General features: G+C 45.6%; 1 protein-coding gene across 4 annotated transcripts in view; it reads right to left on the bottom strand.

The window, feature by feature from the left end:
- The window catches only part of KDM2B (lysine demethylase 2B), a 96,596-nt gene that overhangs the window by 30,788 nt on the left and 51,648 nt on the right, over positions 1–14,160 (bottom strand). For all 4 annotated transcript variants that reach the window (XM_082204093.1, XM_082204092.1, XM_082204094.1 and 1 more), the window contains 2 exons: positions 2,925–3,051; positions 414–865 (listed from right to left, as the gene is read on the bottom strand). In XM_082204093.1, coding sequence (XP_082060219.1) covers positions 414–865; positions 2,925–3,051 — 579 coding nt within the window. The remainder of the gene's footprint in view (positions 1–413; positions 866–2,924; positions 3,052–14,160) is intronic.

Below are 14,160 nucleotides of genomic sequence, written 5' to 3'. Positions count from 1 at the left end.
GTTCCACTCCACTTCACTCTTTCCCAGGTGGCTTCTGTCCACCACAGAGAGATGGACTAGAAAGAAGAGCAGCAGAAAACTGTTGAAGCTATGGCTACATACAGGGAATTGTTGCTTCTGGATGTGAAGATCAGTAGGATAGGCCCTCACTGGGTTCTGAAATAGCCCTTCCTTTCTTGCTCTGAGAGACAAGCTATTCACTCTTTACAAAGCTGAGTAGAGGAGAACTCTGGAATTATCACCATATGACTACACCAAACACATTCTTCTTCCCTGTGGGTCTTCTATGTAAGGTATGTGAAGTGCACAGACATCAGGGCCTCTTCTCGAGATGGATTCCCAACTACAGGCTATTTGGACAGCCTCCTGACATCACAGAGCTTACCATTTTTAGAAGCAAAACATCTACACACCTTCATATCCTCCAGCAGAGACTGCGGATCCTCGATGCCTTCAGGTATACATTTCTTATTCTCTGGAAGGGATTCAAGTTTTTCAACAAGGGCTTTTAAACCCTTCAGTTCAAACTCTGTCAGGTGAGTCCATTTCGCCGAAACCTCTGTAGCTGGGGAGCCCGTGGGAGTTTTGGGATAGTCTGCCGGTGTAGATTTTGCACTTTCTTCCGACTCATTGGACAAAGTCCTTTTGAGGAAGCGGGTGGCTGTAGATTTTTGCTTCCTTCCTGAAACCTCCTTCCCTTCTGAATGTATACTGTTGGGAGAAGACGATCCGTCCGCCAAGGCCTTGGGGATTTTTTCCAGACAGTCGTCCTTCTCTTCCCGGGTGTGGACATCACACGATTCGTCATCCATGTCTACCCAGGAATCCGATGAGAAGCTGTCTAAGCTGCGTTTCCTTGTTGTATCTGAGACAGATGAGAAGAATTTTTAACGCCCTGAAGGTAGGACTCAGTTTCACAGAATGCTGGCCTTGGCAGCTCAAAGGCGATAGGCAAGGACAGTCCCTAGACCATCACTAGTATGGTTATTTATTTATTACATTTATATACAATCTTTTATCTTCCAAGGATCTCAAGGTGGTGAACATGGTTCTCCTCCTCCCCATTTCATCCCCACAAACCACCTGTGAGGTAGCTTAGGCTAAGAGATGGTGACTGGCCCAAGGTCACCCAGTGAGCTTCACGGCTGAGTGAGGATTCAAATCCTACTCTCCCAGGTCCTAGACCAACACTCTATTACTATTATGCCACACTGGCTCTTGATTAGGCTAGGCTTTTTTCTGTGCACCTGGCGGGCGTTTTGTTTTAAACTGGAGAGCACTTAAGACAGCCTTTCACACACACGAGTGATGGTGCATGCAAGGTTGATGGTCACACTACCCCACTTGGCTTCCACATATGATTGCTGACTGAAGGAAGAGACCTGCCATCCTGGAGGATGTCACTAGGTGGCAGTGGGCCCACAGTTCCTGAAAAACAGGAAGCAGTAGAAAACAGGAGTGGATGACCTCATCCATTTACATCTCATCTGCGCACTGATAACTGTTCTCTGCGAATGGTGCATGCACCTTGCAGACCTGGTCTATACTTGCCTCTGCCAGGGACCATAGCTCAGTGGTAAAATACCAGCACTGTCTGAAGAAGATGCTTCAATCTATGCCATCTCCAGTTTAAAAGGATTAGTAGCCGGTAAAGTGCAAGTAGATAAATAGGTACCGCTCCGGCGGGAAGGTAAACGGCGTTACCGTGCGCTGCTCTGGTTCGCCAGAAGTGGCTTAGTCATGATGGCCACATGACGTGGAAAGCTGTCTGTGAACAAACGCCGGCTCCCTCGGCCACAACCCCAGAGTCGGCCACAACTGGACCTAATGGTCAGGGGTCCCTTTACCTTTACCTTTAATGGTAGAGATACAGTGGTGCCTCGCAAGACGAAAAGAATCCGTTCTGTGATTCTCTTCGTCTAGCGGTTTTTTCGTCTTGCGAAGCAAGCCCATTGACGGATTAGCGGATTAGCGCTATTAGCGGCTTATCGGATCAGCTGATAAGCGGCTTAGCGGCTTAGAAAAAGGGGGGGAAAGGAAAAAAAACCTGCAGGAACTCGCAAGACATTGTCGTCTTGCGAAGCAAGCCCATAGGAGATTCGTTTTGCGAAGCACCTCCAAAATGGAAAACTCTTTCGTCTAGCGAGTTTTCTGTCTTGCGAGGCATTCGTCTTGCGGAGCACCACTGTATCTGCTTTTATCACTAGAGAGGTGTTACCAGTCGACATGAGACAACTCTGGGCTAGGTGGACAAATTGGGCGTAAGACAGCTGCCTATGCTCCACAGATAATTGCAAGCTCCACAGCTAATTGCAAGCCCACCCTATGTGGCCAAGAAGGGCATTCAACTTTCTCCCACAGACTACCACCGCTCACCCACCCAAAACTGCAGCCTCATTTGATCCAGTCTATGAAAAGCTCTACCATATAATTCTGCAAAGTGTATAAACTGGCTATATGCTATGCAAATTAAGCATGCAAAGTTGAACTATCTACATAATTTATTCCAAGTGCTGAAAAATGTACTTCCTTTGTGCAGAATTTAGGTGTGTGCCCTGGGATGCCACCCTAACCCTCCTGCTCCCATGTGTCAAAGGCACCCAGTTAACCCTCATTTCTTTGGGAGGATTCAAAACCTGCAGAAACACAAGAGTATACAGATCTGGTTGTGTTTTTTTCGCTTCCTCGCAGAAGACCTTGAGAAATATCATTTCCTGGGGGAACTTGGTGTGCTGGATAAAACGCCTGAGGTTCAAGCCACACACTTGCTCCTTTAGGAAATGATAGAATAATTCAGTTCAATCTCCACAGTTCTTCACCGTTATGATTTTCAACCCGTTTGTGCACAGAAGCAAAAAGGAAGGGTGCCGTTCCATCTCCCTGCCTGTTCACTCTGATTATTAGCTGCAAAAGAATTCACTCACCAATTAACATTGATTCTTTCAGATACTCTTTGCTGAGGTGGGAGCGCTGGGTCACGCAAAACACGTATCTCTCCAGAACATACCAACACATCTCATAGTAGAAAGGGTAACGGAACTTGGCTTGCACCTGAAAGCAAAAAGGGAAAACATCCGTCAGTCTGGGAGACAGGGAAGTTTGCTGCTCCTCAAGCCTGTTATCATCTTATCGAGAGCACAAGCGGCCTTTGCAGGAGCGGGAGGAGAGGAAGAGAGGGCGGGAGCTGAGAGAGATGGATGCCTTCTGCATACACAATGAGCAGCCTGGCCTGCCTTCATTTTGTGGTTCACTAATTTTACACCTTCCTGGGAGGGGAGAGGGGTGAGAGGAAGGGGGATGAAAGGGGAGGGTGGAATCCTCACCATGGATTCTTTCCCACCCCCAAAACACACACACACAAAATATAACTTTAACTTGATATATTACTCTTCCCATTTCTAAGCACAGAAATGGTGGTGCACATGTTAGTCTCCAGAGGATTCAAGTTGAGAATGTGTATGTTGCTAGATGACCCAGGAGTTACCTCCCATTTTTGCACAGCCACATGCACACACTGCCAACAGAATGAGAACTGAAGTACATGTCGGAAGGCACCTCTTCCCACAACACATCATTAATAGACAGAATTTGCCCCAGCAGGTTGTGGTGGTGTTCACTGGCTTTGAAAGACGACTAGGCAATTTCATGGAAGAGCAGCAGAGGTCTATTAATTATTATCAGCCACGGCAGCGAGGCAGAACATCCAGCATCAGAGACAGTATACCTCTCAGTGTCAGGCACTGGGGACAAGTTAAGTGGGGATGACTGTATTTATGTGTGGGCTTTTCCAGAGGCACTTGGCTAGCCATTGTGGGAAACAGGGTGCCCCTTTGATCTGATCCAAGAAGACTCCCGTTACATCAAATGCAGGGATGCCGTCAAAAGTGGATCCCTTGGGGTGCTGAGTTTTTTTCCTTCTGTACCGCATAGTACCACCCATGTTGTGACATCATTCATTCTCCCTCTCTCACACTCACTCACACAGCAGAGAAGGGTGCTGGGCAGAGGTGACTCATTTCAGAGGAAAAAAGGAAAGGACCTCAGATTTTGGGGAAGAGTGAAGCTTTGGCAGCGCCCCACCCTCTGTGTTCCTAAATATCAGGGGGACTGGTATCTACTTGAAACACCGAGGGCCCATGACACAAAACTGCCTACCATCTGCAAATGCTTATTCCACCCCCCACCCACGGATGTGAATATAGGTCTCAGAGCAAATCACAATGTTGAGTGGCTGGGCTCTCCCCAGCATTGTACTCTGCAGCAGACTAAGCAGCCCTTGAAGCAAAGACATTTAACAACAATAATAAAGGGGGGGGACGCAGGGGCTTCGGTTCTTCTTAGAAAAAGCACAAGCAAACATCAAGCATCGAGATTAGAATTTATAAAAACACATTACTAATTCTATTACTATCATGAAGAAACCATATTGCTGCTTCCTCAGTCGCTATTGTCGCCAGATGTGGTGGTTAACATTTGTTAAAGGTTTCTACAAATGAACTCAGCACTAGTGGGGTTGTGGGTTCAAATCCTAGTCCTACACATGACATGTTGTCACCTCTCAGTCTCTGCTTTCCCACTGGTAAAATGAGAAGTCTCATGGACTCGCCTCACAAGGTTGTTGTTAAGGAACAGCCAAAGTGTGTGTCATAAAGCAGGCACTTCAGATTATTGAGAAGTGAGATACACAGTCGATGTAACAGCTTACACATTCAAGAGCTGGTGTCATCCAGTGGACAGAGCATTAGATTTGGTTCTGGGGGAACCCACAGTTCAAGCAAACTCACTGCTTGGCCTTGAACTGGTCACTCTATTTTGGCATCAATTCCCAATCAGCAATTTGTAAATCTATATGCCTAAATTGCCAGTTTGCTTTATTCACCCTTGGTTGCTGGTGTAGTGCACCTTCCTCTCCTGTAGGAGGCACACTTCACAGGAAGTCAGGGGCGGCTAGGCTGCAACTGCTTTCAACTTTCTTCCATAGAATTAAATGGACATCACAGCCCATTCCAGTGGTGGGCAATAAATTCCAGTCATCGTGATTGCCACTTTGCTAGTCATAGCGAGGCGCTTTGTGGTTGCTGTTTTTGCACAGACACAGTGATGACCACACTTCCCAGGGAGGCGTGTGATACAGCAATTCTGCCTTTCATGAAAGGCAAGATGGGAACACAATACATACCACCACCTTGATTTCCACAAAGAGAAAAAGGGTGTAGTATACATAAGGCAGTCTACAAGTTTTCCCTCACAATATCTTTTCTTCTCTTCCTAGAGACACCTTGGCCCATCACCTAAGGCCAGATGCAAAATGTTGGCTTAGAATAATAGAATCCTAGAATTGGAAGAGACCCCAGAGTCGTCTGGCCCAACCCCCTGAAATTGCAGGAATCTCAGCTAAAGCATCCATGACAGATAACCATCCAACCTCTGCTTAAAAACCTCCAAGGAAGGGGAGCCCACAACCTCCCAAAGGAGACGGTTCCACTCTCTAACACCTCTTACTGACAGAAAGTTTTTCCTGATGTTTGGCCAGAATCTCCTTTCTTATATCTTGAAGCCATTTGTTCAAGTCCTGCCCCCCAGAGCAGGAGCAAACCTTAGGGATGAATATTCATTTCTGAGGTCTACGATGAGCAAAGGTTAGTTGAAAAGAACCCAATGTGGATAGTTTTTCCAGTGCTGCCCTGTAAGAATATTACTAGACTCACTACTCTTTCTGCATCACTTATTTCTAACTGCTCTTATTCCTTTTTTCACCTCCCCCTTTCACCTCCCCCCCTTTTTATTGGTGACTTTTCTAAAGGTGGCAGGTGAAGACTTAGCCAGAATATACTAGAGATGTATGCACAGTGCATTGCGCTCATTTATTTATGTGTTTTATCCCAACCTTTAGCCAAAAAAAAGCAGTGTTACAGACCAATGAAAAACCACCTACAATAGATGACATAAAAGGAAAGGGAATGGAGGAGGAAAGGAACAAGCTCCGGCACTACTGTAATTTTTAAACTTATAATGACCAGTTGGAATGGAAACAGCGCAGGGAGCTTGGTGGAATTGCTGCTGCTAGTTGGTCTTGCAGAAGAGCCAAAGGCAACTTTGAGCAGCAGGGATGGAATAACCATGCTTCCCCTCCCTCTCTTTCTGCTCTGCAGCATGCTGGGATATTGGTATTCATTCAGTACCACTGATGTCTATTTCCAGCCCGGCCTGCTTTTAACATGTTTCCATCTAAGCCCTGGTGTTTCACCCATAGTTCCATTCAAAGTCACACCTGCAATCAGCATTCCAGAATGTGGCAGCCAGACTGGTGACTGGGAGTGGCCGTCGGATCCTAAAGGATCTATGCTGGCTCCCAGTACGTTTCCGAACAAGTTCAAAGTGTTGGTGCTGACCTTTAAAGCCCTAAACAGCCTCGGCCCTGTATACCTGAAGCAGCGTCTCCACCTCCATCGTTCTGCCCGGACACTGAGGTCCAGCGCCGAGGGCCTTCTGGCGGTTCCCTCACTGCGAGAAGTGAAGTTGCAGGGAACCAGGCAGAGGGCCTTCTGGGCAGTGATGCCTGCCCTATGGAACACCCTCCCACCAGATGCCAAGGAGATAAGTAACTATACAACTTTTAGAAGATGTCTGAAGGCAGCCCTGTATAGGAAAGATTTTAATGTTTGGTGTGTTTTTTAATGTGTTGGAAGCTGCCCACAGTGGCTGGGCCAACCTAGCCAGATGGGTGGGGTAATAATAATAATAATAATAATAATAATAATAATAATAATAATGCATATTTCTCTCATTGCTTTTCTGCATTCTGACTCAGAATGCAGGAAAAATGTCTTAGGGACACAGCCAACAGCATTTGGGTTCTATGTATATTCTAAGCAAAATGGCCACTCAGGACAGCTTATACCTGCGTTTCCCAATGTGGTACCATGGCAACCTCATACAGCTCCTTGGTCCAGGCCCTTTGCCCCTCCCATTTTTAATGATTTTTTTAAAAGGGTTGCTTTTTTAACCAGTGACTGGAAAGTGGCATGCAGGCATCTAGTGACCCCTTGACCTGTGCCCAGAATGTCTTTGGACCCCACGTGGGGCCTATGGGGAAGAAAGAGGAGACAGACAAGCTAGAGGCATACGGCGCATAGGATCGGGCAGGGCTTACCTGGGTCACCCCAATATTTTATTCAATTTGGAGCCCCTGGCTACCAAGCTACACCTTGAGGAGACTGTGCAGGGAGCACATCCATTCCCTAGAAGACCCTCCCATGATCTCATACCACCTGAGTGAACATGCTCTATCAATGGGAAACTTATTTTTATCCAGCTGGTACTATTTATAGGTTTGGGCTATTGTAAGCTGCCTTACATCAGATCAGACTATTTGTCCATAGGTGGTGCTTGCTCCCAGGGCACAGTCCTGTCAGTGCTTTCCCCTCACCCAAGAGAGACAGGACATGCAAAATGAGAATTTGCACAGGCCGCACCTGGTCTTCTTAGTGGAAATGGTAGCGCTGTGATGGCAGTGAGCCCACTGGCAGTTTCGGGACCCAGGCAAATGCCTAACTGTCCCAGTGCCTGGAGGCAGCCTGGCACCTAGCCAGTATGGTCCACCAATGCTGACTGGCAGTAGCTCTTGGGGTTCTGAGGCTTCCCCATCACTTGGTATCTGAGACTTTTAACTGGAGATACCACAAACAGCACCTCTGCACAGGCTCCACCACTGAACAAGTTCTGCCCCACTCATAGTGAGGTTCCCATAATACAGGCCAACCATCCTGGCAATATCTGCAACTTTCATCAGCCTTCACGCCTGGGGTTTCAGCTTTCTATGGCAGAAGTAGCCAACAGGGTGCCCTCAATATGCTGTGGGATTACAACTCCCACCTGTCCCAACCAGCGCAGGTGTTGTGCTCCAACCATATCTCAATGACACCACCTTGGCTGCTGCCGCCTTGCCTAGGATTTCAGTGACATACCAGATTGCTCACTGCAATAGTCAAACACAAGGGAAACCAGCCATGTTAAAAGAGGGGTGTTCATAAGAGGAACTCAAATTATTAATGTTTATTTCTTTTCTTTTTCTTTAGAGAGCACTGCAGGAAACAAAATTGGCAAAGAATTTGACTTACAAACAGGAAGCCGCCCGTTCCACCCCTCGGCCTTCCAAAGGTTTTCAGCCAGATGCCTGGGGAATATTAAAGACATCATTTGCTCAACATTTTCGCTGACAGGTCTGAGCGTCACCAAATTCAGCCGTTTTACCAGTGTAAAAAATAAAATGAAATAAAATTCAAATGCGTAAGACAAGGCAGTCACAAGGCATGCAGTGCTCCCGTGCCATGGACGATCAATTCCGAATCGTCAATTTGAGTTCCTAATGGCCTCGCGATCCAGGCTCCATCCCACAGCCAATTCCCTCGATGTCTCTAATTTGCTATCTCGTTGAAATGTGCCCTGTGCTCTGCAAAACCATCAAAAGGGAAAGGAGACTGCGGAAGAAGACTGGAAGAAATTTAAGATTTATCTTAAGAACTATTATAAACTTGATGAAGCTTAGAATGTCGAGATTTTACAGAGAGAAAGGGTTGCAGTAATATAAGATTAGACTAAGAAAGGACTATGAAGAATTAGGATGGGAAAGAACATTTATAAGTTGCTATAAAATTTGGACATGAGGATGCAGAAAGGGGAGGTATGGGGAAGTCCGAGGAAAGAAGTCTATGAAAGGATATTTTGAAATTATATTTGTTTGTTTGTTTGTTTTTCTTTTATGTTTGTTTGTTATAAAAACTTTTGTAAAACTAATAAAAATTTTATAAAAAAAAAAAAAACCATCAAAAGCGAGAGGCGGCCGGTGCATGTGCTGTGAATAGAAGACGACGCGCCCTGCCAGACAGGAACCGTAGCAGTGGAGGGGAGCAGCTGCCCTCATGCCTTGCTGGAAGCTTCCTCTAGTCGGCCACTGCTAGGATCAGAATCCTGGACTCAATGAGCTCTCAGCTCTCGTCCAGCAAATCAAGTTGTATTTCTATAAAGCAGCCTTCCCTAACTGGGTGCTCAGGATCCCAACCACCATCCTCCCAAGCCATTGGCCACACTGGGCTGACAAGAGGTGAGGAAGGTTGCTACAAAGCAGAGAGCTCTATCAGCAGCAATTAACCATGATGGCAAATTGGAAGCTCCAGTACATCGCTGATTAGTTGCTGAGAGCGAAGCAATGGAGGAGGGATGTTGCCATCATGCCCTGGATGAATCAGCATCTTGCAGGCTGATGTGGGAAGCAGCATCCTGGAACAGAAGGCGCTTGCGCCTGAGGCAGAAAGGCTCTTCTTCAGAACTCCCCAGAAACATCTGTGTGACACCAACCTGGCTGGCTTTTTGTGGGCAGTTAGTTAAAACAGTTTTATTTCTCCGATCATTTGATGAATGATGCAGGGATTTGAGGTTTGGGGGGGGGAGGGAGGTGAGCTGCTGTTTCTTACACTTGCAATTCTGGAATATTTTTTTAGCAGTGCTTTTGGGTTTTATTGCATTTTAGGGCCTGCTGGTCCCAGGATATGATCGGAAGGAAGATGATACAGCAACCTTGCTGAACCTGAGTATGTAAAAGCCCTCTTCTCAGGGATGGTACTTTTAAGTTTCAAAATGGCAGAAAGGCGGGATTATAAATATAAATAAATAAATATAATAAGCCCACAACTTGCACACATGTAACTTGTGTGCATTCAGCTTCGCACGCTTGGCAAAACATATTTAACAAATTAAAAAGAGGGCACCCAATGCGTTTTGACTATGCAGTTTCAGCTTTAGGCAATATCCCGGAGCGTAACCCCCACACAAATTGCAGGTTTACTGCACTGCAATTGCTTTTCAGTACTGTGAGCCGCCTTGCAAGCTCTATAGCACAAAGACAGGCCATTAATTAGGAAATGCGGTAAACTGCAGAACCAAAGCGGTATCATTAAATATTCCAATATATCATCTACCGAAGGAAAAAAGCCTATCCTAGAAGGCGCTTGGAGGCAATGATTTAATTGATTCTTTCCAGTGGTAAGTTCTGTGATCAATAATTTACAACCCGCCAAAGGTTTTTTCAAATTATTTCTGAACATTATGGGAGGAAATGTATCCACACTGGGGAAGGATAGCTTCCAGAGTTCAAAGTGAAATGTTAAAAGATATTTCAGGGGCTTTTACAAAAAAATCTATTTACACCCACAACCCACACGACACAAGTGTTGCATTTTTTAGCCGACACCTCTGCCTACTCCTTGATACAGATCAGTTTTCATAGGATTGCCTCCTTAACCCTTTAAAAAAAAAACAGCCACTCACTCAATCGTCAGCTGAGACTAAGACTCATAAATGTCACAACAATTTCTCTTTCTCTTATTTTAGGCCAGACTGACATAATTATGTGGTTAAGCGAGACCAGCAGGATCTGGCCTCTGTCACATATGCTTTGGTCAAATCCAGATTAAATTACTGCAAGATCCCTTGAATAGCGTTTGGAAGTGTCTGCTGCTGCTGCAAAATGGCCCCTATCATTACTGTGCTGAGCACAATGTCACTAGAGGCCTGCTTTCTGGAGCACACGATGCCAGCTTTGTTTGAGCTGCACCCAAGACCCATTTGTTACTGAACAGAATTTGAAGGGCTGACAATCACTTCAAAATGTGCTGCGTCAGTGGTGAGCAGCCTGCAGCCCTTGGTCTTATTTCAAAAGCCCAACAGAAGGATCAGTTCAGACCACTAGCAAATATTAATAATAATAATAATAATAATAGTAACAACAACAACTTTTCATACTTATGAAGCACTTCAAATTGTTTTATTCCTGTTGTAAACCACCCTGAAAATGAAAATATAATAAATAACTATCCCTGTATGGAGGGACGCGGGTGGCGCTGTGGTGTAAACCACTGAGCCTAAGGCTTGCCGACTGGAAGGTTGGCGGTTCAAATCCCCACGAGGTGAGCTCCTGTGGCTCGGTCCCTGCTCCTGCCAACCTAGTAGTTCAAAAGGACATCAAAAAGTGCAAGTAGATAAATAGGTACCACTCCAGTGGGAAGGTAAACGGCGTTTTCGTGCACTGTTCTGGTTCGCCAGAAGCGGCTTAGTCATACTGGCAACATGACCCGGAAAAACTGTCTGTGGACAAATGTTGGCTCCCTCGGCCAATAAAGCGGGATGAGCACTGCAACCCCAGAGTTGTTTGTGACTGGACCTAACTCTCAGGGGTCCTTTAACTTTATCCCTGTATGAGCCCCATATTTTCCAGGGGGGAAGGGCAAGGCCAAGAGGCAGTGAGTAGCCTAAGGCAACCGAGCAAGCTCATGGCACAGGACTCATGCTCTTAACCATTACGCTCTGCCCACCCCAGCTCTTTGTCTCTTCCAAACTCTTCCCAACCCTCAAGATGTGAGAAATTAATCTAGATTCTAGGTCTTAGACTAACAACATCACATATGATCAGGCTATAAATCAGCATTACAGTCTCAGCGATGTGCTGAGACAATACCAGGCTGCTCCCACCATTAAAAGAAAGAGAAAATTGGGGCGGGGGCTCTGAACACCAACAATCAAAGTACAGCACAGGCTCAAGCACATCTTTGCCATTGAAAATGAAGGTGGAGCAAAGCCACACTTGCATGACACTCTCTCTTTGTGCTGGCAAGAATTGCTTTGTGAATAGCACCAGGAAATCTCCTTCCGCTGCTGGACACGGACACGGGGACACACACACACACACACACACACACTCTTAAGTACTTGAAAGAAAGCGATGTGCCTAAATGGAGTCCATCAAGGAAGTTCAGCTGAAAAGCCAGGGACTCTGTTGCAATATTCTGAACGAAGAAAACGTTACAGGTTATGATCTGCACAGGAAGAACCAAGAGGGCTAATCACAACTGCTTGCACATGAGCCCCAAACAATCTGAGTAGGGCTTCCTTCCAAGTAGATAAGCTACTTAGTACTCTGTGCTAAAATGTTGTTGTTGTTTTTAATTCTGCACTATCTGTACTGCTGAAGGCATTTTTATTATTCTGTAACTAGATATTATTCTTGAAAATAAATAAAAACATACCCCCAAAAGTCTGCACAATCCAAATTCTGCACGGCATTTGCAAGCAAGCAAAACTGAGTATATGGGTGCGATTTCTCTTATCAGTATAATTTATTCTAGTTTTACCAGTCACTAATGGAGGAAAGAGCTACTGTTAACTAAAACCCTGAGGCCCCACAGCCACTAGAAATCTGAACCAGTCATCTGCCTGGTTTCTGAGATCTCAGCAGGCATTGCCCATATATTGCTAAGCATATAGTCTCATCTTGTACAGTGGTACCTCGGGTTAAGAACTTAATTCGTTTCGGAGGTCCGTTCTTAACCTGAAGCACCACTTTAGCTAATGGGGCCTCCTGCCGCCACCGCACGATTTCTGTTCTCATCATGAAGCAAAGTTCTTAACCCGAGGTACTATTTCTGGGTTAGTGGAGTCTGTAACCTGAAGTGTATGTAACCTGAAGCATATGTAACCTGAAGCATATGTAACCCGAGGTACCACTGTATTGTTATGCTGCGATCTTCGAGCAAAGGAGGGGGGAAAGTGGGTTGCTTTTTAAAATATTTTGTATATTAAAAATGACAGCCAAGATTCCCAGGAAGCTGATACCACATTTTTGCTGCTGTACTTCCTCACACACAGGACAGCTTATAAGTAGCTTAATCTGCTTTAACACCCAGAAACTTTCCCTCTTCATAAAAGGTTTTCCCTTGCTGCCACCATTTTATTCTATTCTTGTCTTTATTCTATTTTTTGTCTTTCAGACAAAAAAAAAAAGTAAGAAGCATTTCCTTGTCTTTTCCATTTTTAACATCCACATCTCACCACGGCAAATACAATACTGATCAATCCTTAGAACTGAAAGTTTACAGGCAAGTGAGCCAACGAGTCAGCTTACAGGGTTTTTACTACTATAATATGTCAAGAAAATTCAACTCCATGCTAACTAGTAGTCAACTTGCTATGCAGAGTCATTTGGGGGTCCTGCAAGTGAGACCAGGGGTCTTCAGCCTGGGGTGGGGGGCAGACTAGAGACAGGACGTGGTGGCAGGAGTGGGCAATATAATGATATTTTTTCTCTTATCGGTATGAACTCCAGACCGTAATAAAGGTTTCTTTTTCCCCCCACTCTGTAATATATAGAGAGTGCACTGCCCAGTTGGCCTTGCAGACCCAGCAGACAGGAAGCAGCACTTTATTGCAAAGTAAAGCCTTTTGCTTGCAGAAGTAAATGGTCATTTCCTGCCTGAAAGGCCCAAGACCCTGCCACCTCTCAGCTGGTGTTGCAGAGTAAAGGGCTTTACTTTGCAGTAAAGTGCTGCTTCCTGTCTGCTGGGTCTGCAAGGCCTTGGCTTTGCTCTTGCTTTCGTTATGCAGGTTTAAGGCACCCACTTAAACCAGCACATATCAAAGATCTCTAGGCTGTAGCTGAAGGCCAACTGGAGAACCAGTGAACTAGGTTACCATGGTGCCCTTGTGGCTGTGCTTTTCACAATCTGCCCCCACCCAACCCCATACTCAAGACCCCTGATCTCACTTGCAGGAGGCCCAAAATGCAAAACAGAAATTCAGTGGCTCAGTGAGAAGTCCCCAGCAGCTACACACAGTGACTGTGGCTCCATTTGAGAAAACACTGCCTAGGCCAGGGGTGGGCAGAAGACTGCAGCCCCCCAAAGTGGACCATCCGATGACTGCTAGTTGTTGGGGATACGGGATAGAGTACAGTATTTAAGGGCGCTTACAGGTTGTTAGTGTTTTGCAGAAGATATTCAACTGAAGACCAGAACTTTGGGTCTTCACATTTCAAGGGGACTAAAGTGCTCTATTACCCTGGCATAGCAGATCCAACTTTTAAAAACTAGGACATTTTGCTCTGTGGAAAGTGACAGGGAGATGCATTGAAAAGTGTGGGATGAACAAATGATGAACAGGAATATATGTTAACGCCCTGCAAACAAGTAAGATGAATGTTAAATAAAGACAGAGAAGTCTAACCACCACATAAGCTTTGTGCAAGCAAACCAGAGTGAATGTTGAAAAACTGGATGCCTGGAGGAGCCTGTGGTCTGATTCAGCACGGTGCTGGTCGCTTTCTTAAGCAAC

This window comes from Podarcis vaucheri, assembly GCF_965113315.1.
Source record: "Podarcis vaucheri genome assembly, chromosome: 16".
Taxonomy (NCBI): domain Eukaryota; kingdom Metazoa; phylum Chordata; class Lepidosauria; order Squamata; family Lacertidae; genus Podarcis; species Podarcis vaucheri.
Note: the sequence above shows the minus strand (reverse complement) of the source record. Positions and strands in the feature narration are given on the sequence as shown.